The 25930-nt window shown below is 38.5% G+C and overlaps 1 protein-coding gene across 1 annotated transcript in view; it reads right to left on the bottom strand.

Moving 5' to 3' along the window:
* Positions 1 to 1900: 1900 nt before the first annotated feature.
* Positions 1901 to 25930, bottom strand: part of LOC123240865 (zinc finger protein 271-like) — a 45221-nt gene continuing 21191 nt past the window's right edge. The window contains exon 5 of the mRNA XM_044668578.1: positions 1901 to 3135. Within this exon, the coding sequence (XP_044524513.1) occupies positions 1901 to 3135 (1235 nt within the window). The remainder of the gene's footprint in view (positions 3136 to 25930) is intronic.

Here is a 25930-nt window from a genome sequence, read left to right on the forward strand (position 1 = left end):
TTTCTTTCTTTCTTTCTTTCTTTCTTTCTTTCTTTCTTTCTTTCTTTCTTTCTTTCTTTCTTTCTTTCTTTCTTTCTTTCTTTCTTTCCCCTTACCTTCTGTCTTGGAGTCAATACTGTGTATTGGCTCCAAGGCAGAAGAGTGGTAAAGGTAGGCAATGGGGGTCAAGTGACTTGCCCAGGGTCACACAGCTGGGAAGTGGCTGAGGCCAGATTTAAACCTAGGACCTCCCATCTCTAGGTCTGGCTCTCAATCCACTGAGCTACCCAGCTGCCCCCTTATGAACCCTACTTTCTTTCCTAATCCCATGTTCTGCACTTCATTTCATATTGGAAACATCTTAAACTCAACATGTCCTACTCTGACTGCACTATCCTTTCCCTCCCTAAATCCATCTCATCTCTTAACTTCCATATTTCATGGAGGGCATCATCATCCTTCTAGCTGCCTAGAATCACTTGTTACAAGAAATCTTAACTAAGAAGTCACCATGAGAGTGAAGAATAAGATTAGTGAAATAGACCTAGATGAAAATGAAATAAGTGGTTATTACCAGAAAAGGGAATTTCTTCAACCCAGTCAATACATAAGATGACAATGCCAGAAAGAAAATGGAATTCCTTAATCAGAGCAACAAATGTATATTCTTGAATATACTCATTAAATGAAAAAGAGTTACAGAATGAATCAAGGAAAGATTTCTTATAGGAAAAATATCTGAAGCACAAACACGAAACTAAATTTAGGTATGACTAGTTTTCCCCTCTATGATGTTAGGTAAGGTTCGTATTGTGTAACAAAGGCAAGGCAAGGAGCGTTTATTAAAGACTTACTGTTTGTCAGGCTCAATGCTGAGAATGGACAATACATATACAAGCAGAAAGACAGTCCTTCCCTTAAAAAGCTTACATTCTAATTGGGAGACAATACATGATAGCGATTTGGAAGGTGGAGTGGTAGAAAGAGACACAAGTACCCATGTAAGAGTTTTTGGTATTTGAGTCCAGAAAGTCAGAAAAGCATGAAGGAGGAGAAGAAAAAGTTTGACCATTCTGGTACCCTCCCCAAAATAGAAGCCTGGAGAAAAATTCACCAATAGGAGAAAGGAGTCAGAATCAGAAAGACAGAGTCAGGAAGAAAAGGTCAGAAAAGATATTTCAAGTTGAGGAGATTCCAGGTACTGAGGGAGTTTCCATGTTGAGACTAAAACTAAGGCATGGTGTTGAAATCCAGATGGTCAAATGAAAAACTGGGAAGAGAGTATCTTGGGGGCAAGGCTTGGAAAGTCTTCAAATGTTCATTACATTTCTATGAATTCAATCCAGTATGAGTTGACATCTTCCTCTTTGCCTTATAAGCAGTCTCAGGCCTCACGAAAGGTTAACTGGAAGGTCCAACTGGTTCCCTCCAGGGATCTAAATTTCCTTTTCCCTATATAAATCTTCCTCCTTTCTTAAAAATAACTTTCTTTCCCTCTTCAACTTCTGACAATGCTTCGAATTCCAGTCCCCTCCTAAAGAGAATCTACATTTCCTTTTCCACTCAGACCCTCAAAACCTAGGGTTTTGGATGGGCAGCCTCTTTTGGACAAAAATCCAGATTCTTGCTAAGAACTGATGGGCATTGCTGTTGACCTTATACTTGATCACTTAATATTTTGTGCCTTTCCCCCTATTTTGCAGCTGATTAAATTCACATGTTGTCTTCCCAAATTAGGTTAAAAGCTTTTTGAGAGTAGGGACTGTCTTTTTTTTTTAATTACCCTGAATACTCAATAATTTGCCCAGTACTTGGCACATAGTGAATTCTTAATAAATGCTTTTTTATTCTTCAATTTCCAATGTTATATACTGGTTGAAGTGCCACTGATGTCTTTCCTACACTAATTATATTAAAAAGGCTATTCTCCAATATGAATCTCTTCCTGCTTAATATCACAAGAAGGGCGTCCTGTATTTTTTACAATATGCTTCTCTCCAAAATGAGTCTTCTGATGTACTACGAGGTTTGAACTCCGACTGAAGGCTTTCCCACATTCGTTGCATTTATAAGGCTTCTCTCCAGTATGAATCATCTTATGCCTAATAAGAAGTGAACTCTGAATGAAAGCTTTCCCACATTCATCACATTTATAAGGCTTCTCTCCAGTATGAATTCTGTGATGTTTAAAAAGATCTGAGCTTTGAGTGAAGGCTTTCCCACACTCTTTACATTTATAAGGCTTCTCTCCAGTATGAATCTTCTGATGTACAATAAGGTTTGAGCTTTGAATGAAGGATTTCCCACACTCATGACATTTATAAGACTTCTCTCCAGTATGAATTATCTGATGTATAATAAGAGTTGAGCTTTCACTGAAGCCTTTCCCACATTCTTCACATTTATAAGGCTTCTCTCCATTGTGGATTCTGTGGTGCTTTAGAAGCGTTGAGTATTGAGTGAAGGCTTTCCCACATTCATCGCATTTATAAGGTTTCTCTCCAGTATGAATTCTCTGGTGCTTAACAAGGGTCGAATTTTGAGTGAAGGATTTCCCACATTCATTACATTTATAAGGCTTTTCTCCAATATGAGTCTTTTGATGTACAATAAGATTGGAGCTCTGACTAAAGGCTTTCCCACACTCATTACATTTATAAGGCTTCTCTCCAGTATGAATCCTCTGGTGCATAACAAGTGTGGAGTTTTGAGTGAAAGCTTTCCCACATTCATTACATTTATAAGGCTTCTCCTTAGTATGAATTCTCTGATGTAAAATGAGAGTTGAGCTTTCCATGAAGGCTTTCCCACACTCATCACATTTATAAGGCTTCTCTCCAGTATGAATCTTCTGATGTCGAATAATTCTTGACTTGCGAGTGAATGTTTTCCCACATTCTTTACATTTATAGAGCTTCTCAACCTTATGGTCTTTGTGATGTTCAGAAAAGTTTGAATCTTGACTGGAGTCTTCCTCCCATTCCTCATCTTGATTAATTTTGTCTTCAGTTTGAATCTTCTGGTGATTGCTCCTTTTTCTCAAATTCCACTTATGTTTTACCTCTGGAGTCTTTTCCTGGCTCTCACTTTCAGCCCTTGATTCTTCTCCAGGAAAGGTCTCTTTTGGAGCTGCTTCTGTCTTTATGTCTTTCAAGTCTGAAAAACAACAATATAAAGAACAAATGTTACTGGTGCTTTGAACTTTGAGAAAAGAAACTAGATAGGAAGTAATGCAACTGAAATTAGTTCCCAGAAAAAGGAAGTATATCATACAAACATTTTTTTAAACCTCTATGAAATATTATCCTCCTAAATGGGGAATAAATGAATGAATGAAGATGAGATTTAGATAAAGATAAAAATGAAAAGGAGCATACAATATTGAGGAACAACCAAAGATGTGTGTGAACACCATTGGCTCTCAAATACAAATGACTCTTAGGGCATATATTTTAACCCATCAAGACTTCATTTTTAATTTTTTTAAATGAGTTTTAAAATCTGTCTTATAAAAGTTATAGCAGGATGATATAACTACCATGACTTTGGTAGTAAATTAATGTATCCTTTAAAAGACAATCAAGGACCATGTCCCTAGCCTTTCCTTTTTGGAGAATACTTTAATCCCCTATGGTATTTAATATCCTATGGGTCCTTCTGGAAGATGCCCTCTGGCCTCTCATTAGATTTGTTAAAACTATTCTGGCCTTCATAATAGGTACTGTACAACATAGCTAAGCTATTGTTGCTGGTATTTAAGCTCTGTGTTCTTTTATCATTAAAAAATTTTTTCTGTTAGCTTGCTACAAGCATGGCACTAAGACTACTCAGCCTTTGGTTGATCAAATGCAGGCTCGAGCCTCTGGTGACCAAAGGTGGGGATGTGGAGAAATGTAAGATTGTGGAGTTTAGATACTAAAAATATACAAAACAGACATCACTGTATATGGTTTAATTGTAATGAAATAAAACTTAAAGTTCTAAGAACAGAGGCCTGTGGTTTCTTTTTTAGAAGTGAACAGCTCTGATAAGAACTGGTTACTGACAAAGCCCAACCAAGATATCCTGACCAGTAAAGGAACTCCAGACTTGTGAACCCCAATCTTGAGACTGATAATCTCTGAATTCTAGACCTCCCCTTTTGGTTGATTCTTCAAAAGCATCCAGACAATTATCCAAACTGTAGATTCCTTATAAGAGAAGATTTCTTTATAACTTAAATTAAACCTCATTCCTACTGTGAATTCTCACCTCTATTGGGCAGTCTCACAGGTCTTTGGCCTGCTCTGAGATGACCCAATTGCCTCTTCTTTTCTCACAATGCTCTGTCTTAAGTAAAAGCTTGGATTACCACAATGTTTTGTGTGAAAGTTTATGATTTTTAAAGGAAAATGAATTATTATTTTCAACATTTCCTTCTTGGTTTCTCTAGAAATATTGAAAAATAATATTTTCTCTAGTCTAACAATTCTTTCCAGACTTTTTCTTGTTTGATAGCACACAGAAGGTCAAGACCAAGAGGTCCTTTCTTAAGAAAATGGGTAAAGAGCAGAAATCAATCTTTGAACAAAGGCTATCTTTTAAAAACCATTATTTTCTCCATTCCCTGAATGGATTGAGCTACCACCCATCTAGAAGCACTGCCCCTGCCTCCATTTAGAAGAGTTTAAAGTATTGATCAGAGGGAGCAGATTTCCTGGTTCCTGAAGAGGTCTAGAAGAGGTCTAGAGATTAGTCCTTTCAGCTCCCAACAGTGACCTCTCTCCTCTTCTTTCCAGTGAGTTTCTACTCCATTTGAGAAAGTAGTCAACCAGCCATGATCACCTCAAATCTAGTTCACCTTGTGATTTCCAGACTACTTTTCCACTTGCTCCCTTTCTGTACACCCCTCCTCTCCTTATTTTTCAGCACACTTTTTACATGGAGACTTTCTTTCTTAGAACTTAAACTCCTTGAGGGCCCAAAATGTCTTTCTTTCTGTTTTTATTTATACTCCCAGTCCATAGTATTCCCATGCCTGGCATGAAGTAAGCACTTAAATGCTTTGTTAATGTATCTACCAAAGGAAGAACTGATTAATGTCTGCTTTTGGGATTGTTAACCCAAAAATGTATTTTAACATTACAATATTTTTCATGTTCATATTTACTGTAAATGTTATTCCAAATATTTGCAGATGGGGGACATGTCTGAAAGCGTGGGGTTAGCGGTAGCAAAGACCATGTCGATTTGGATAGTTCGTGTTCACGTAGAAATAACTTTAACTAAGAATGCTAGTTTTTAAAATTGTTTCTGACAGATTTGTGCCTAAAATACAGAGTATAGGATATATACGTGTGTATACATGTACACATATACTCATGCATATATATGCATTATATATATGCTTTTTGCATATATAACTATGTAGTAAAAAGAAAAGAGTTCTAAGTCTGCTCCTTTTGATCTGTCAATAAAACATTTATTAAGTACCTACTATGTGCCAGGCACTGTCCTAAGTGTTAGAGATATACAGTGGCAAAAGATAGTCCTTGCTCTCAAAGAATGTACAGTTTAATGAGACAAGAAGCAAACAAATGTATACAAATAAGCTATATAAAAGATAAATAAGTAATCAGTGGTAGAGGAAAGGCAGCAGACTTAAGAGGGGCTGGAATAAGATTTCCTTTAGAAGATCTGATTTTAGTAAGAATTTTCAGAAAGTAAAAGAAGGCAGTGGGTAGAAATGGAGAGAAAGATACAGACAGAGACAGAGAGACAGAGATGGAAAGAGAGACAAAGAGAGACAGAGAGAGAGAATTTCAAGAGAGAGAAAAAAAGAGTCAGAGAGAAAGAATTTCAAGTATGAGTAAAAGGAAGAGAAAATACAAAAGCAAAGAGGTTGATTGTCCTGTTTGTGGAAGAGCAAAGAGGTCATTGTTACTGGATCAAAGAGTCTGTGGTTGGAGTAAGATATAAAAATATTGGAAAGTTAGGAAGGGGGTTGGTTGTAAAGGACTTTGAATCCTAAACAGAGAATTTTCTATTTGATTCTTGGGAAGTTTGATTCCTGGTACCAGTTAATTGTAATAAAAATAATATTTAACATCTTTATAACAGTTTTTAATTTTGCCAAGTGTTTTCCATGATGATGGTAGCAACACTGATGAAGGTACCATGAAGAAAGAGATCCTTATTTAACAAATGAGGAGTAGAGAGAGGTTCACAGAGTTTGAGGGACATAGGTAAGTCAATAATAGATAACACTAACATGGCACTTTTTTTCCCCTCCCAGCAGACTTGGGGTAGGCTGGTCATTGGCATCCAGCCCAATTTACATGAGACACCTATCTGAATTTGATTTCTTTTTATGAACATTCTCTCTTTCCCAGCTCCACAATAAATTTCTGGATATCTGAATGAATAAGAGACAGAAGTGTAGAGGCAGGACCCTAAGGGAAACACTATATAGGATATTACTGCAATCATTCTGTCCCAGGGGTTCTCATCGCTTTGGCTTTGTGGAATAGACATCCCAGTGACTTGCATGTTCAATGGTAGAGCATGGTATTGGATCAACAAAGTGACTAACATAATTTTCTAGTAGACTAGTGACACCCTGGAGCACCCAGAGGATGGGGTATAGAGAGAACAGTGAGGAGGGCCAAGGAGAGGACCCTGAGAGACATCCACAACAAGTTGTCATGGCATGGCTTAAGTAGAGGTGACTGAAAGGAAGGGGGAGAGGGAACAAGCATTTATTAAGCATGTACTGTGTGCCGAAGACAGGATAAGTAAACTCTCTTACAGATATCATCTTATTTGACCCAACAACGCAGAGGGGTAAGCATTATTGTGATCCTCATTTACAGGTGAAGAAATTGAGGTATACAGAGTTCAAGTGACTTGACCATAGTCACCTAGTAACAATGAGTAAATAGATGAGGTCAGATTTGAACTCAGTCTTCCAGACTCCATGCCTGGCCCTCTACTGACATGATAAAACATAGTGATTAACAAGCATGTGAATCACGAAGTGATTAATGGATTTTTCTAGTGGATTCTTTAAATCATGGGGCAGCCATGAAATGGAGTAAAGAAAAGTATGGAGGAACAAGGACAGAACTCTGAGAAACATCCACAATGAAGTGTCATGATATGGATGAAGATCAGCTGCTACTTTTTTTTTTTTACTCTTAATTTCTGTCTTAGAATCAATGTTAAGTATTTGGTTCCAAGGCAGAAGAGTGATAAGGGCTAGACATTCTGGGTTGAATGACTTGTCCAGGGTCATACAGTTAGGAAGTGTCTGAGGCCACATTTGAATGCAGGTCCTTCCATCTCTATATCTGGTTTCTAGCTCCAGTTTTTTAAAGAGTGATGAGCCACTGGGCAGGGAGGTGGCTCAGTGGATAAAGAGCCAGACCTATAGATGGACATCTTGGGTTCATATATGACCTCAGATACTTCCTAACCATGTGACCCAGGGCAAGTTGCTTAACCCCAATTGCCTAGCCATTACCATTCTTCTGCCTTGAAACTAAATACTTCGTATCGATTCTAAGATGGAAGGGTTTTTAACAACAAAAAAAGAATAGTGAGCCAAGTCAGAGGAAAATCAATAAAATCATAAAATCCCCAACAGGATAAGAGATGTGAATTAAGAATGGAGTCCACTATGTCCTTTGATTGGGGAATGGCTGAACAAATTGTGGTATTTGATGGTGATGGAATACTATTGTGCTCAAAGGAATAATGAACTGGAGGAATTCCATGTGAACTGGAAGAACCTCCAGGAAGTGATGCAGAGTGAAAGGAGCAGAACCAGGAGAACATTGTACACAGAGACTAATACACTGTGGTAAAATCAAACATAATGGACTTCTGTACTAACAGCAATGCAATTATTCAGGACAATTCTGAGGGACTTATGAGATAGAATGCTATCCACATCCAGAGAAAGAACGGTGGGAGCAGAAACACAGAAGAAAAACAACTGCTTGATCATATGGTTCAATGGGGATATGACTGAGGATATAGACTTTAAATGATCACTCTATTGCAAATATTAATAATATGGAAATAGGTTCTGATCCATGATACATGTAAAACCCAGTGCAATTGTTCATCGGCTACAGGAGGGGGGAGGTAGAAAGAGAGGGAAAAAATATGAATCATGTAACCATGGAAAAATATTCTAAATTAAACAAACAAATAAATAAATGACCCCTCCCCCCAAAAAGAATGGAACCCACTGTCAGTCCCCCAGAGAGGTAAAGAATGTGGAATGAGAAATTTTTTTTGTTTTCTGTTTTTGTTAATTTTAGATTTCTGCTACAAGTGTTCATCATAGATTTGTTAATTATGAGATCATTTGAAGGGTATAATGCCACTTGAGGAAAGAACTCAAGCAAGAGGAAAAGCCACTACATCACAGAAACAGAGATTTGGAAGGGACCTGAGCAGCTTTCAAGCACAAACAGGGCCAGAAATGAATCTCCATTGTAACATGCCCAAGAAATGATCATCTAGCCTCTAAAAGAAAACTTCCGCAGGAATCCCACCATCTTTTCAGGGAGTCCCCCATTCCACTTCTGAATCATGACAAATTTTAGGAAGTTTGTTCTGAAGCAATCTTCTATTTGTCCCTTTGCAAATCCCAATCATTGCTCCATGGTTCTGTCCTCTGCAGCCATATGCAACAAATATAAACTCTTCTCCATGTGGTAGAGCTTCCAATATGGAAGCCCATCAATCTTTGCTTCCTTCAAACAATCCTCATGGGATAAGACATCGAGGCCCTTCAGAATCTTGGCTGTCCTCTTCTGGACCCTCCAGCTTATGAGTGTCCCTTCTATGCATGGAGCCCAATATCCAGAAGAGTTCTAACAAGGGCAGAAGTCATGAGCTTGATCTGATCCCTATTCCTAGAAGCTGGGGCTCCTCTCCATCAGACCCAAGGGGTAATAACATTTTTGGTTCTTTTTTCACCCTTATGCCTACCATTGAGTTTACAGTTCTAGATATTTTGAGTTCAGTTGCCCCAATTCTCCAGCAAATGTTGATTTTTTTTGTATTTAGACTCATTCATGCCATGTATTCAGTATCTCCCCAAAATTATGTCATCATCATTGGAAGTACTATGTATGCCTTCATCTAAGTCTTTTGGAGAAAAGTACAACAAAAAAAGAAAAAGGAAAGAAGAGTACATAATTTTCCCAGATATAGAAGGGAAAAGATGTCTAGATTGAAACAGAGCCCTAGAACCTGAAGCATTTTAGTAGGTACAGAAGGGAACCAGAGAAAGTCCACAAGGAAACAGAGTTTTGAAATATATGATGATTTTATCATTTGAGTGTTGGAGGTTCTGATTTGGGAAAAATTTGGGGCCTTCCTTGGGAAAGCAGGAGGGCAACCAACTCCTAGATCTTGGGGATTCATGGAGGAGGATTGTGGAGTTCAAATTGAGACTTAGTCCCAGCACATCATTTCTGTTGGTTTATTTTATATACAGAGACTTTGCTGGAGTTTTTATTTCAAAAAAATTTTTAGTTGACTCTCTAGGGTTTTCTTTGCTTTCTTTGTTTCTTTTAAATCCTTACAGTCTGTTGTAGTATCAATTCTTTTTTTTTTAAACCCTCACCTTCCATCTTGGAGTCATTATTGCGTATTGGCTCCAAGGCAGAAGATTGGTAAGGGTAGGCAATGGGGGTCAAGTGACTTGTCCAGGGTCACACAGATGGGAAGTGTCTGAGGCCAGAATTGAACCCAGGACCTCCCTTCTCTAGGCCTGGCTCTCCATCCACTGAGCTACCCAGCTGCCCTGGTAGTATCAATTCTAAGACAGGAGAGCAGCAAGGTCTAGGCAATGGGGGGCGGGGGGTATGTAACCTGCCCAGGGTCACACAGCTGAGAAGTATCTGAGATCAGATTTGAATTCAGGTCCTCCTGACTCCAGGCCTGGCGCTCTATCCTCTGTGCTCCCTAGCTACCTCTTTTTAAGGTTTTCTAAGCAAATAATCCTATCCCCTGTAAAAATCGATAATTTTGTTTTCTATTTATCTATGCTTATTCCCTTGATAGCTGTGGCTATGTGGTACAATAGATAAGAGTGCTGGGCATGGAGTCAGGAAGGACTGAGTTCAAATCCCATTTTAGATACTCTGTGATGCTGGGAAAGTCCTTTGAAGCTGTTTGCCTCAGTTTCTTCAACTGTACAGATGAGCCGGAGAAGGAAATGTCCAACTGCTCCAAGTGGGGTCATGAAGAGTCAGACAGGCCTGAAAATGACTAAGCAACGACAACAATTCCCTTAATTTCTTTTGCGAGTATTTCGACCACTATTTTGAACAGCGATGGTGATACTGGACATTCTCGTCAGAAGATTTTTCCACATCTATTGGTATAGCATGATTTTTGTTTTGTTTTTTATTAGTATGGTTAATCTTATTTATTGTTTTCCTAATATTGAACTAACCCTGCATTCCTGGCATAAATTTAGCCTGGTCAGACTGAGTGATCATTTACATATTTTGCTACAGTCTCCTATCTATCATTTTAATTAAAATATTTATGTCAACTTTCCTTAGGAATATCGGTTTATAATTTTCTTTCTCTGCTTTGATTCTCCTGGGAATAGTATCAAGATTATATTTGTAACATAGAGGGAACTTAGGAAGACCTTTTCTTTTCCCATTTTTTCAAATAACTCATATAATATTGGAATTGTACTTTAAATGTTCGATGGGGGAACAGCTGGGTAGCTCAGTAGATTGAGAGCCAGGCCTAGAGACGGGAGGTCCTGGGTTCAAATGTGGCCTCAGATACTTTCTAGCTGTGTGACCCTGGGCAAGTCACTTGACCCCTATTGCCTACCCTTACCACTCTTCTGCCTTGGAGCCAATACACAGTATTGACTCCAAGACAGAAGGTAAAGGTTTTATAAAAAAATAAAAATAAATAAATAAATGTTCAATGGAACTTGTTTGTAAAATCATCTGCATGTGTTTGTTTTTTTCCTTTTGAAAGCTTATTTATGGCTTCTTCAATTTTTTTTTTTAGGATAGGATTACTTAAGACTTCTATTTCCTAGTTTGTCAATCAGGCATTTTATATTTTTATAAATATTCATTTTAGACTGTTGATTTTGTATGTAATTTGGTGAAAAGGTTCCTAATTATTTTATTTTCTTATCAGTGTTTATTCACTTTTTTAATTTTTTATATTAATAGTTTGGTTTTCTAAATTTTTTTTAAGTCATCCACTAATGATACCCGTTTTATTAGTGTTTCCAAAGAGGAAATGCCTATTTTGTTTATTAAATCAGTATTTTTCCTTTCAACATTTTTCATCTTTAAATTTCTAGCAATTTATTTTGGTGTTAAATAGGGAATTTTTAATTTCTTGGTTTTTAGGGGTTTTTTCAGTTGCATGAGCATTTGCTGTTTTATTCTTTTTCTTTTTTTTTATTAACAAAAGTATATAAATTTGTCCCTAAATTCTGCGTTGGTGGCAATCCCCAAATGTTCACATATTGTTACATAGCTGTCATTACCTAAGGAAATTATAGTTTTATAAAATGATTTGTCCTTTGACTCTCCTGTTTTTTAGCATACAGATAATATTTTATCCTTGATTCAAAGAAATAAAAAGCCTGAATAGAATTTTAGAAATGTCACAGATGACAGACCTCTGAAGAATACTGAATGGGAATAGAAAATATCATACCTGGTTCTCTACTCCAAATGGCACTTTCTCAAAAAATTGATCATTACTTAGGGTGTAGAAACTTTACAAACAAGAACGGAAGAGTAGAAATGTGTAGTAGAACATGATGCAACAAAAATCATATTTAATCAAGGACCTTTGAATCAAGGAAGACACTAACTTCATGTCCCCCCTGACTTCTGGTATCCAGAAGACTGTTTTCTGGTCTGAACTGAGTTAGTCTGCCAAGTTAGAGGGACTCAGAAAAGGGATGTCACAAGGAACATAAAATTGGACTGGGGAGAGGAGTGGCTCTCTTTTGCTTCAGAATCAAGGTAAGAGAATGGAACTAGATAAACAGGGTCAGGGTGGGCAAGCACTAGCTAGGGGAGGGGGCTTGTGAAGGCACCAGCCAGTCACATGTGGTTGGTGCCTTTTCCTTTCCTGATCTGTTTTTTGAATTATTTAACAAATGCATATAAATTGAGATATAGTCTCCAGGGAATTTTCATCTTAACACGTATTAAGGAGGAGAGGAGGATCAGTCATGCAAAGGCTGCAGGGAAGTCAAAGAGAATGATGGTTGAGAAAAGGTCATTGGATTTGGCAATAAATTATTAGTAACTTTGGAGAGAGCAGCTTCAGTGGAATAATAAAGTCAGAAGCTGGATGGTGATGGGTCGAGAAGAGAGCAAGAGGAGAGAGAGAGTACGGGCACTGATTTTAGATGACTTTTCAAGAAGCTTAGCTGCAAAGGATATATGATACAGAAGATGACATTGGACATGGAAGATCAAGTGAGGCTTTTTTTTTAGGATGGGGAGAAACGGGCTTGTTTTTAGGCAGTAGGAAATGAACCCAGATGGGATGAGATTGAAAATGAGTGGAAGAATAAAGATGATGGAGCAGGAAATCTTTTGGAAGAGATGGAATGGAATGGGATTGCTTGGATAATAGAGGGGTTAGGCTTGGGAAGGTGTAGGGTCACTTCATTATGTGAGATAGTATGAAGGAAGAGATAGTGGCAAAAGGAATAAGTGATAGAAGATGAAGGAGTAAGGAAAAGTGGGACCTCACAGCAAATGACCGCCATTTTCCAGTATTTTATGAGGTGAGGCTCTCAGTTGAGAAACTGGGGGAAGGGGAACTATGAGAAGTTTGTATAGGAATGAGAAGGTTTGGAAGATCTGCTGTAGAGAGTAGAATAGTGATTTTTTAAAAATTCACCTTATCTTCCATCTTAGAATCAATACTGTGTATTGGTTCCAAGGCAGAAGAGCAGTAAGGGCTAGGCAATGGGGTTAAATGACTTGCCCAAGGTCACTCAGCTAGTAAGTGTCTGAGGCTACATTTGAACCCAGGACCTCCTGTCTCTAGTCCTGGATCTCTATCCACTGAGTCACCCAGCTGCCCTCAGCAAGGGTCTTCTGAAGGCAATAGCTCTTGAGCCAAATCTTGAATATGGCAATGAATTTGAAGAATTAGATCTGAGCAGGGAGAGAATTCCAGGCATGGATGAGAGGAAGCAGCCTTTGCAAAGACAAGAGATGAAATACTCTGTGGATGGAGAAGGAGGAGACCATGTGTCTGCACTCTAGAGGGTGTGAGGATAAAACAAGGGGAAAGCAGTCTGGAATGATAGTCAGAAGCAGCAGACTTGGGGTTGGTTTAGTCCATACTCTAAGGGCATAATGAACAGGGAAGTGATATGGTAAGTCAATCCGTCAATCAATAAACATTGATGAAGTTCCTACTCTCAGCAAGGAATTCTAGCCCTCAAAGGATCCATGAGAAAAGCAGTGCTGGAGAAACTGGGACCTGGCAGAATGGTTAGCACGAGTTTCTTTTGGAAGCTGTAAGAAGGTCAGATTTGAGAAGAGACAGCCTGAAAGCAGGGAGACCCAAGAAAGGCAATGGCAATTGTCCCGGGGAGGAGGGCTGAGAACCTGAACTACAGCTACAGTTGTCTTCTCTGAAGAGATAAGAGGGCATATCCCAGAGCACTCTAGGAAATACAGAGGAGAAGACCCGGCATCTGGTTGGACCTGGCATTGTTGTCCTTTGTACTGGAAGAGGACCAAAATGACCCCATTGGACATGGATGTCAATTGGATTTAAGGGAGGCAGAGTCACCCAGTTATTGATTTCACTCTTCAAGAATCATCCCAGTCTGGTGGCAAGATAAGAGTCAAGAAGACCAGCAATGGCTTCTTTGATGTCTGAACAAGTTCTAAGCACCCACTTCCACTGCCTTCATGGCCATTGGAACAAATTATTCTTGTCTACCCCTTCTGCTGGGGGGAAGTCTTCACACCCTCCTAACTCACCACTGGGTTCAAAATCTATTGGTTACCCTCAACCTGCCTAGCAAGATGGTTTATTGTGGCGTGGTGGTTGAATTTTTGTGTGCCAGCTTCTTGGAGCCACAGCTGAGACCTGAGTGACAGGAGGACACCAGAAGAAGAAGGCAGCCCTCCGAAGGGTTTGGCAAGCCCCCACACCAGAGGTGCTAGTCTTCCCTGAACACTCCATATTCCCCAATGAAGGAGAGAGAGCAGTAGAAGAAAACATCAGTATTGGGAACCTGGATGAGGTGGAGGATTATTTCTCTTCCAGGAAGAGAAGAGTTGCTCTTTGGGTACAGCTAATGGTCCAGTGGCAATGGCAGAAAAGGGAACAGACACACAGAACATGTAACCTGGACAGTTACACAGAGGAATTCAGTACAACCCATCCCTGCCCAACAATGTTCTCTCCAATGTCCCCCACAGACCACCAATAATATCCCCATCCAAAATTCTTTCTTTTCTTTTTTTAAAATCCTGATCTTCGAAGGAAGGTGGCCTAGCAGTACCAGATATTAAACTATACTATAAAGCAGTGGTCATCAAAACAATATGGTACTGGCTAAGAGACAGAAGGGAGGATCAGTGGAATAGACTTGGGGTAAGTAACATCAATAAGACAATGTATGATAAACCCAAAGAGCCCAACTTTTGGGACAAAAATCCACTATTTGACAAAAAGTGCTGGAAAAATTGGAAAACAATATGGGAGAGATTAGATTTAGATCAACATCTCACACCCTACACCAAGATAAATTCAGAATGGGTGAATGACTTGAATATAATGAAGGAAACTATAAGTAAATTAAGTAAACACAGAATAGTATACTTGTCACATCTATCTGAAAGGGAAAAATTTAAAACTAAGCAAGAGTTAGAAAAAATTACAAAATGTAAAATAAATAATTTTGATTATATTAAATTAAAAAGGTTTTGTACAAACAAAAACAATGCACCCAAAATCAGAAGGGAAACAACAAACTGGGAAAAAAATCTTTATAACAAAAACCTCTGACAGAAGTCTAATTACTCAAATATATAATGAGCTAAATCAGTTATGTAAAAAATTAAGCCATTGCCCAATTGATAAATGGGCAAGGGACATGAATAGGCAATTTTCAGATAAAGAAATCAAAACTATCAATAAGCACATGAGAAAGTATTCTAAATCTCTAATAATTAGAGAAATGTAAATCAAAACAACTCTGAGGTACCACCTCACACCTAGCAGATTGGCTAAAATGATAGAAGGGGAGAGTAACAAATGTTGGAGGGGATGTGGCAAAATTGGGACATTAATGCATTGCTGGTGGAGTTGTGAATTGATCCAACCATTCTGGATGGCAATTTGGAACTATGCCCAAAGAGCTCTAAAAGATTGCCTGCCCTTCGATCCAGCTATAGTATTGCTGGGTTTGTACCCCAAAGAGATCATAGATAAACAGACACGTACAAAAATATTTATAGCTGCGCTTTCTGTGGTAGCAAAAAACTGGAAAACGAGGGGATGCCCTTCAATTGGGGAATGGCTGAACAAATTGTGGTATCTGTTGGTGATGGAATACTATTGTGCTCAGAGGAATAATGAACTGGAGGAATTCCATGTGAACTGGAAAGACCTCCAGGAATTGATGCAGAGTGAAAGGAGCAGAGCCAGAAGAACATTGTACACAGAGACTGATACACTGTGGTAAAATAAAATGCAATGGACTTCTGTACCAGCAGCAATGCAATGATGTCGGACAACTCTGAGGGATTTATGGGAAAGAATGCTACCCACATTCAGAGGAAGAACTACAGGAGTGGAAACACAGAAGAAAAACAACCGCTTGAACACATGGGTTGATGCGGACATGGTTGGGGATGTAGACTCGAAACGACCACACCAATGCAACTATCAATAATATGGAAATAAAACTCGATGGATAACACATGTTATAACCAGTGGAAATGTGTGTTGGATATGGGGGGGGGGGGCGGGTGAAGGGGAAAGTAAAAGCAAGAATCATGTAACCATGGAAAATTTTTCTAAAAAAAAAAAATATTTAAATCTTAAAAAAAAAAATCTTGATCTTCCATCTTAGAATCAATACTGTGTATTGGTTCTAAGGCAGAAGAGCGGTAAAGGTTAGGCATAGAGATCAAGTGACTTGCCCAGGGCCATCCAGCTGAGAAGTGTCTGAGACCATATAGGCCTGGCTCTCCATCCACTGAGTCACCCAGCTTCCTCCTACCCCCCATTCAGATTTCTTAAAGACTTCCAGCAAGTAAGATTTTCCTCCTCCTTAGGCTATCTTTCTGCACTTGGGGACAGCTCTAATCATGAGAAATTTTTTCCTAGCCTAGAGGTGAAATCTGCTCTTACCACTATTCTAACCATAAATCACCATATCCAGACCTTATATGGATAACGTGATCTTTTTGTAAGTTTAGAGGGGGAGGCTTCTGGGTTCCAATGGACTCCTTTCTGTTGGGTTTTAGGGAGTTTCTTTTAGAGGAAGAGTTCTGTAGGAACAACAGTTCTGAGTAAAGTTAACAGTCGCTCTGAACTCCCAGTTATCAAAAGAAAATCCCAACATTATGGCAAAAGTGAGTCTTTGTCTGCCTATCCTCACATTTACATCTATCTCCAGTAAATCTCTAGCCTCCGTGACTGAGGCAAGATGCATTTTACTGGAAACATCTGTATAGTAAAACATCAAACTATATTATCCTGTAGGGACAGAGAGGCAGCGAGGTGGCACAGTGGATAGAGCACCAGTTTCTGGAGTCAGGGAAACCTAATTTTAAATCTGGCTTCACAAACTGGTTAGCTGTTTGACCTTGGACAAGTCACTGAACCCCTTCTTCGCCCCAATTTCTTTCTCTGAAAAAATGAGCAGGAGAAGGAAATGGCAAACTACTCCAGTACCTACACTAAGAAAACCCCAGATGGGGTCACAATGAATTGAATATGACTGAAAGGACTGAAGGACAACAAATGTGGATAGAAAGGCACCAGGCCATGGATAGAGAAGTATCAAGAGAGCTCGCCTGGACTGTCCTCTCTGAGAAGCCTGGAGAGCCAAAGCTCTCTCCCTTTCCAGCAGCGATCCATTTCTTCCTTTGTTCCAAGCTTGCTTCATCCTTTCAAGTCCAGACTCAGAATTTCGCCTTCTCATTTCATTTCAAAATAATTTTTCCCTTTTAGAAAAAATGTTTAGTGTGTGACGCTGTCTCTAGCACAATGTCTCTGGCTGATTCAAGGAGCTCTTCAGGTCAGACGCGGTTGTGATGCTTTCATTAATCAAAAGTTCTTTTTCACCTACTCAAGGAACCTTAGCAAAATAAGGATGGTTTCTATCTTTTCCTTATGTGGAGAAGAGAGGAGGAAGTCTTTGGGCAAGGAAAGAAGAGTCCCTGAAGAGGCTTTCAATTATTCCTACCTTTGAATTAAGAAAAAAAAAGAATCTGAAAGTGTTCACCCTATCTCCCCCCATCCCAGTGCTGTTGTTGGGGCAATGGATAGAGCATTGGGTTTGAAGGCAGCAGGAAGACTCATCTTCCTTAGTTCAGATCTGGCTTCAGATACTTATGAGGCTAGTTTGACTTGGGCAAATCACTTAACTGTATTTGCCTCAGTTTCCCCATCTGTACAATGGGCCGGAGAGGGAAATGCCAAAGCCCTCTAGTATCTTTGCCAAGAAAACCCCAAATAGGGACACAAAGAGTCAGATATGACTGGACAACAAAAACAACCCTTGAATTAAAAAAAGAATCTAACAATGAATGAACCCATTCCAGAGTAGTTGTGAGCCACACCTGGGAGAGATGCTTCCTCTCCTCGTTCAAAAATCTGTGCACTCCAGAAGTGATCAAGATGACTCAAAAGAAAGCTATTGCCCTGAAAGAGAAGGAAAAAATCTTTGTAGAACTCCAAGATTTTCACGTGATAATGATTCTATTAGTGGGTGGCACTCCTTGAGGTGCTGCTAAGATCTCACCATTCTGATGAATGAATGAATGTTCTGGGGACAATGAGGGAGGAACGATTCCCAAAGTGACTCCATTCTGCACTGAGACAATCCTTGAAATCAAAGAACAGGTTACATTGCTAGGAAAATGGAGACAGCCTGTTTTATCTAAGAACTGAGTTCCCAAGGCAGGATACTGATGATGAGAAAGCTAGACACAAAGAAAGGCGAGGCAAGAGAGCAACATATACATCAAACAAGTGGCCAGACCTCCTAAGGTGTTCATGGGTCTGTTGGTAGAAGGAACTGTTCACACAATCATGGGACTGATCTACAGAGGGAGCTCCTTAGAATTGGGCACCATCAATACACACCCGAGAGAAGAAAAACAACTTGAAAAGTCTTCATGATTCTGATCCATCCATGCAATGATAAATCAGGAATCCAAGGGATTCACCTCCAGCCTGAGAGATGATGAGTTTAAGATGAAAAGAGAGGACAAAGATTGTACTCATTCTGGTCCCTGGATGTTTGTGATGACGGCTTGGATTTTACTTTGGGGGGAAGGTTGTTTTGTTTTGTTCAGTGGGGACAAGGATAATAAGTGAGACAGATCAAAAGGGAAAAGGAAATGTATTTATAAAAATGAATTATTTTATAAATCATTAAATAAATTTTGTTTATATTTCTATTATAATTATATTTAGAATTTAGAATTTAAAATACAATTCTATTTATGTATTTTATTTATTTATAAAAAGGTATTTGTTTATCAAAAAATAAACAAATAAAGCAATTATTTATCAACATGAAAATAAAATTGATTTAGAAGAAGAAATCAATGAAATGATTGGTTTCTTCAAATCAAAACATTTTTAAAAGCAGAGGGGGAAAGGCTATAGAAGTTTGACCTCCAGGGATGCAAGATTCCAGGAAGAATTTGGAGTTGGAGAACATGAATCCGCCACCCTCTCATTCCCCTCTCCAAGACTTTGGCATCTGAGCTGACTCCTTTTGGTATGGTGAGAAGACCAATAAGGAAGGATGTTTGTGCTATCTTCCAGCGTGTTTGAAGCTTTGATTTTATATATGCTGGGGCAAAAATGCAGTGAAAGTTGAGGTTGAGGGGGATTGAAGAGAGGACCCTAGTAAGTTCTGGAAGTGCAGGAGCCCACAGGGCTGGAGTCCATGCCGGGCAGAGGTGTTGGAGCAGGCTGAGGTCCTGAGGTCAGACTGGTGGAATGATTAGAAGACTTCTGGCCTGAGCACGCCCTTTTATGAACTCTTCTTACAGGGTGTCCATAGAGGTCAGGATGTTGATGATGCTGATGTGGGCTATGATGGTAGGGCATTTGGTGAAGGGCTGGAATCAATCTGGGGGTCTCATGACCTCGCACCCAAGCTCTGGAGATGGCTCAGGACCCAGGTAGGTGCCAGCTATTCCACTTGGGTCCCAATCCTAGCTACAGCATGGTTCTCCCCATCTGACTTGGCTTTGAACGCTTGAGGGAAATATATCTCTCTAACAAGAGGGCTATCTTCCTTAAAATAAGAAGCTGCCATCTTTGAGATAACCAGATCCTAGGGGGATTGGACCCATAGTAAATGCCTTGTTTTCTCTGGAGTAGACCCTTGGGCTCTTACAGACCCCCCATGCTCGCTCTAGAATCATTATATTAGTGATCTCAGTTTCCCCTTCATTTACTCTCCTTCCTTTTCCCTCCTTCTCTCTCTGTTGGTTTCTCTGACCACATCACTATCTCTCTGCCTCCATTTCTGTCTCTCTCCTTCCACTTCTCCCTCTTTCCCCCTCTTTTCCATGGACTCCCATTTTGCTTTTCTTACCAACTTGTTTCCTTTCTTCCATTTCTTATTTGCCTTGACTTGTTACTCTCCTTCCTTGGGGTTGACTCCCAGCCTCTTTACTCCATGTTCCCCACCATCTCAATCTTTGTCCTTCAACTTTCTCTCACTGAGACCAGAAATAATCTCTTGGAGACCTCAGGGTTATCCACCTTCCTGCTAGCCTCAGAATCTCCCTTCTATCTACTCAGTTCCAAGCCTACCTTCTGGTGGAAACCCTTTATGTTTCTTCTGGCTCCCAAGGCTTTCCCCTCTCACGTTGCCTTTCTTTAGCCTCCCTATACTTGTCCATATTGGGTTCATTTCCACACTGTCTCCCCATGAGACAGTAGGACTATCATTTATGTTTTATGGTATCCCCAGGGATTAGCACCAGAACGTGTCACATATTAAGCAATGATGCAATGCTTGCTGACAAAGTGCATGGAGGCTGGTGGAAGGGTCAGAGCTATTGGATGTATTTAACTTCCAAAAGCATCCTGGCACACACACACACACACACACACACACACACACACACACACACACAAATTCAATCCATGATGGAAAATCTCACCAAAGAAAGTGGAAATGCAAATAGATAGAAGGGAAGAAAAATATCAGAAAAAGAGAAGCAAAAACATTAAAAGAATACATGGTGAGGGTCAGCTAGGTGGTTCAGGGGATAAAAAGTCAAGCCTAGAGATGAGAGGTCCTGGGTTCAAATCTGACCTGAGACACTTCCTTTCTCTGTAACCCTAGATAAGTCACTATGCCCCCATTGCCTAGCCTTTACTCCCTTCTTCCTTGGAACCAATACATAGTCTTGATTCTAAGAGGGAAGGGAAGAGTTGTCTAAAACAAACAAACAAAAAATCCATGATATTCACACAGGTAAAACATAATGTTCTTTTAGGCACAATGGATAGAAACCACTTAAATATCTGAGATTTCATTCTGGAGAACCATTTGGAACTATGCCCCAAAGGCTATAAAAGTATGCATACTCCTTGACCCAACAATAGCACGACTAGGTCTGTATTCCAAAGATTTTTTTAAATAAAAGGACCCTATATGTACAAAAATATCTATAGAAGCTCTTTTTGTTGTGATAAAGAATTGGAAATTGAGGACATGCCCATCAGTTGGGAATGGCTGAAGAAGTTATAGTATATGATTGTGATGGAGGATTGGAAATGGATAGGAAATGATGAGGATGCTCTAAGAAAAACCAGGGAAGACCTATATTTGATGCAAAGTGAAGTGAGCAGTACCAGAACATGGTTCACAGTAACGGCCATATTGTGAATGATGATCAACTGTGAAAGATTTAGCTATTCTCCACAATACAAAGATCCAAGACAATTCGAAGGGGTTTATCAATTATAAAAACCTCCAGAGAAAGAACTGGTGGAGTCTGAATGCAGATCTAAATATACTTTTTAAAGCTTTATTTTATTTTTTTAAACCCTTACCTTCCATCTTAGAATCAATACTGCGTATTGGTTCCAAGGCAGAAGAATGGTCAGAGCTTTGACAATGGGAGTTAAGTGACTTGCCCAGGGTCACGCAGCTGGGGAGTGTCTGAGGCCAAATTTTAACTTAGGATTTCCCATCTCTGGGTCTGGCTCTCAATCCTTTGAGCCACCTAGCTACCACCTTAAAGCTTTCTTAATTTTCCTGAGGTTTTTTGGTCTTTATTTTCTTTCACAACATGACTAATATGGAAATATGTTTTACATGACTCTACGTGCATTATCTATATAAAATTGCTTACCTTCCCAACAAGGCCAGAGGAAAGGGAGGGAAGGAATGAATTTGAAACTCAAAATTTTAGAAGATGAAATGTTAAAAACATTTTTTATATACAATTGGAAAAAATTCTAGGTTTCCCAGCAGAACATTGCAAGGCAAAGAATCCTGAAAGGCAATAATGTCAGAAGTAATCCAAGAAATTGCCTAAAACTTCCAAATACAGAAAACAAAGTACCAATTACAAGAACCCACTGATGGCCCCCAGAAGATAGATGAAGGTAAAAATGATAGAAGGAGCAATCTTCTGGAGAAGATAGGATGGAATGGGATCGTTTGTGCATGACAGGAATTAGCCTTGGCAAGGAGAAGGGCCAACTCCTTGTGTGAGACAGGAGTGAAAGGAAATAGTGACATCTGAGTGAAATGAAATGAAGAAGAGGAATAAGAGAGAGCTCGTGGCAAATGGACTTAATTTTAAAAAAAATGAAACGAGACAAGATTCTTTGCTGACGGGGAAGGGGAGAGGGAGAGCCATTGGAGGCTGGAAGAAAGAAAAGACTTGGAAAAGGTGCTGTGGAAAGTGAGGTGGTGAGCCAATTAGGAAAGTGTAAAACAATCATCTTGCTACAGTTTGGGCTCAGTTGAGATTTGTGTCACACACATTTGTAGGAGACGTGCTCCAGTTTCATTCAGCAGTACATGGGTAGGCATGAAGATGGCAGATGTTGGAGCTAATCCATAGGTGGAGCTTAGCAGGCTCCATTGGCAATAGGATAAAGAAGCTTGAGAGATAGGATATAAGGATATCCTATATATAGGATAAAGGGGCTTGAGAGAAGAGGATAATGATGAGTTGAGCTGATTTGCCAAGGGATCACAATGAGAAGTCGAGGAGAGTATGGCCAGGGCAGGGATAATGGCCTGGGAAAGAATTCGGGGATGGAGAGATTGGCCGTGAGAATTAAGAAAAGGGTTTGGGATTACAAGGCAGAGAGAGTGGTGGAATGACAATAGACTGGGAAGAGAAAAAGGAACTTCAGAGTTCACAAACACAAAGGCAGAACACACAAGATCAAAGGTATGACCATCTCTGTGTATAGCTCAAGTGATATAGAGGACTTAGTTCCAGAAAGTGGATAAACTGAAAAACTAGGAGGTGAGGATATTTTAGGGAGTATCAAATACAAGTAGGGTGGAGATGCAATGCTGAGTTCATGCAAGAACTAAAACGGTTTAATTGGAGTGCAAATGATGATTGATCAAGGATGGGGTAGGGCAAGGGATTCAAGAAAAGAACCAAATGTTTCCAACAAGGTGTAATGACTAAGGAGACTAAGGAGCATAGCTAATACATAAGGAAGATGGTGGAAGAATGGAAAGTCAGAATGAGGATATACAAGAAGGTCTTGGGGTCTTCAGGTAATGAGAGAAATGGAATGATAAAATATTTTTATCAGACAAAGGACTTTTGGATTACATGGAAGACTGATTTCACTTTTTCCAAGTACTATGATAAATAAGAAAATGTCAAAAGCCAAATCAAATGTATAAATTAAATCAATAAATATGAATGGTTTAAATCCTAATATTCAATGAATAGTTATAAAATAGCTCAAAAAGAATTTAAAAATCAATGTTATAAGAAACATTTAATGCAAACACAAATACCTGAACAGCTAGTTAGTACAGTAGTTGAACACTGGAGTTGACTCAATAAGATCTGAGTTCAAACTCTGATTCACATGCTATAATCTGGGGAAGGTCAATTAATCTCTCTCATTCTGTTTCCTTCTTTATAACATGAGGCTAAACAATAATTTCTAAGGTCCCTTCCAGTTCTAGGATCCTGTGACATCAACTAAATTAGACATGGCTTGGTTTTCTCACTATTAATACTCTGAGTTTGAATAAAATTTGAACTGTCTGAGAAAGCTTATTGGCTTTTTTTTAATACTTCTATGAATTCTCTATAGAAGGAGTCAGCAAAATTTTTTGTCAAGGATTGGATAGTAAATATTTTTGATTTTGTAGATCAAAAGACAAAATCAAGGTTTATGTAAGTACTTAAATAACAAGAGAGAAAACAGTTTCCACAAGTTTTTATTGATGAAATTAAAAATGTAATAATGAGTACAATTTTTTGTAGGTCTACTAATAAGGTTTGAATTTTTCTGGTATAATATTTTTCTTAATAGGGCTCAAAATCAATTTCAAATGTTCTTCTGTTAATACCAATCTATTATGAGACTGTGAATTTTATCTTTTAAAATGTCCTTTCATACATACAGGTGCTACCAAACACTGATATCAGTCCACAAGCATATGATTTTAATTGAACTTAAACACTGCTTGGAAGGGCTTTGTAGAATTCTATTAGATTGTTCTCTTGATATTTGCCTTTTAGTATTAGTAATTTCTTTGCAGATAAATCACTTCTAATTGAAGGGCAGGTAGAAGCTCTATTGTCCAGTTAAATAAATAGATTTTGAAATGGGTAATTTCTTTTATACTTACATCAAGATCTGAAAAAACACTTCTGGAACTGTAGTTTGAGCTCAAAAATACATCTGCTTCAACTTTGCATGGGAATGGAGATCTTTTTGTTTTAAAATTTTGGCAGAAAGGAGGGTATATGAAGCAACTTGACATTATTTAAGATGCAGACATTATCATTGAATTGACTTTATCACAGTATGTTTCACATCCAAGAACCATTTCACCTTATAATTTTAGGTTGAAATCATTAGGAAACATTTTCAAGCCTGTACCAAAGGCTCTTTTCTAAAGCCTTTTCATAACAGTAGTTGAGGGAAGTTCTTTTTGTACAAAAAATTTTAGTCTTGGCTCTGAGCTCAAAAAATTATAATACAACTTTTCTTTTTTTTTTCTTCTTTTCTTGTTTTGATATGATGGGTTCACACTGATAATAAGAAAAAATCACAATACAGTGATATCTATGGCACTCAAAGCACTGTTGAATTATAACTATGTCACTCAGATTTCTGATGCACTGCACAGCTGTGGGAAAGCCATATACAGTCTGTCACAACTACTCAATTTTGCTATCCTAGAGAAAATGCAGCTATAAACAATAAATAAATGGATTGATGTGGCTGCATTCCAATTAAACTTTACATTCCAGTGCTTTATAAGATCTAAGTCTTGACCAGACACTTTCCCACATTCATTTTATTTATAAAACATATCTACAGTATGGATCATTACAGTTACGAGCTGAGACCGAAACTTTTCCCAAATATAGTTTATTATAAATTTCTCTTTCCTGTGAATCCTTGGATGTCAAATAAATCTTGTGTTCTGAGTGAATTATTTTTAAAATTCTTTATATAGTATCTCTCCAGTAATATTTCTGTGCAGGAATTCCTTCCAGGCATTTCTGGGGAAATTTATGGTGGGGTTTTTTTCTGAATTTCAAGAAAAATCTCTTGAGAATTTAGGGAGAAAGTATGGTAAGTCTCCTTCAAGAATTAAAGGTTAACAATCATCATAGCAGCATCACTGGTTCTAAGGAATCCAATGACTGAATGTTAATGTAGACTTCTCTGGGAACTGGGACAGGAACACATATACAGGGACGAAGCTCTCATGATTTGGTAATTCAGTCTTGTTTATAACTCTTGCCATGTTAAAATGTGTGTTCAGGGTTTGGTGTGCTGCTAGTAGTGAGTCAATCTTGAAAGTAGAATTAAAATGAATAATTTTATATCTATAGTATACTTTATACAAATATTACAAGTGGAGTTCCAAGAAATAAGTTTTGGAAGTGAAAAATGAGTCTTTAAATTGGCAATTTTGATACATGATATACATCTGGGTAGTTCTTCTTAGTAGGAGATCAGAATGCTACACTATCCAAAGAGTACCCCAGTTATGTTCACTGACATTATCTAGGGTTTAAATATAAGCCACAGATCTTTTATAAATACTAAATTTAACATTTCTTATTTACGAAGCAGTTTCATTCATAATAATGAAGAGAATGAAGAATGTTGAACATCCCTTAAGACAGATAAATGAAATCAATCATCTCATTGCCAGATATTTTAAGTCATGGTCCCAATATATTGATATATAATAATCAATGTAATTTATTAAATTGATTTTTTATAACTCAAAGAAAAATATTCACTACTTATTATTATGATCACTTGTTATGAAATATTATGGAAAAATACCAAATAACTTATGATTCCACGAATTCCCAAGTACTCAGATTTCTCATTCTGAAATCCCCAAAATTAATATCTGCTAGAAATTTGGTAACTATACTCTCCAATATGAATCCTCTGAATAAGACTTTATTTCTGAAGGAATGCTTTGCCACATTCATTCCTTTCTGAAGGAATGTTT

The sequence above is a fragment of the Gracilinanus agilis genome, chromosome 3 (assembly GCF_016433145.1).
Source record: "Gracilinanus agilis isolate LMUSP501 chromosome 3, AgileGrace, whole genome shotgun sequence".
In the NCBI taxonomy this organism is placed as follows: Eukaryota; Metazoa; Chordata; class Mammalia; order Didelphimorphia; family Didelphidae; genus Gracilinanus; species Gracilinanus agilis.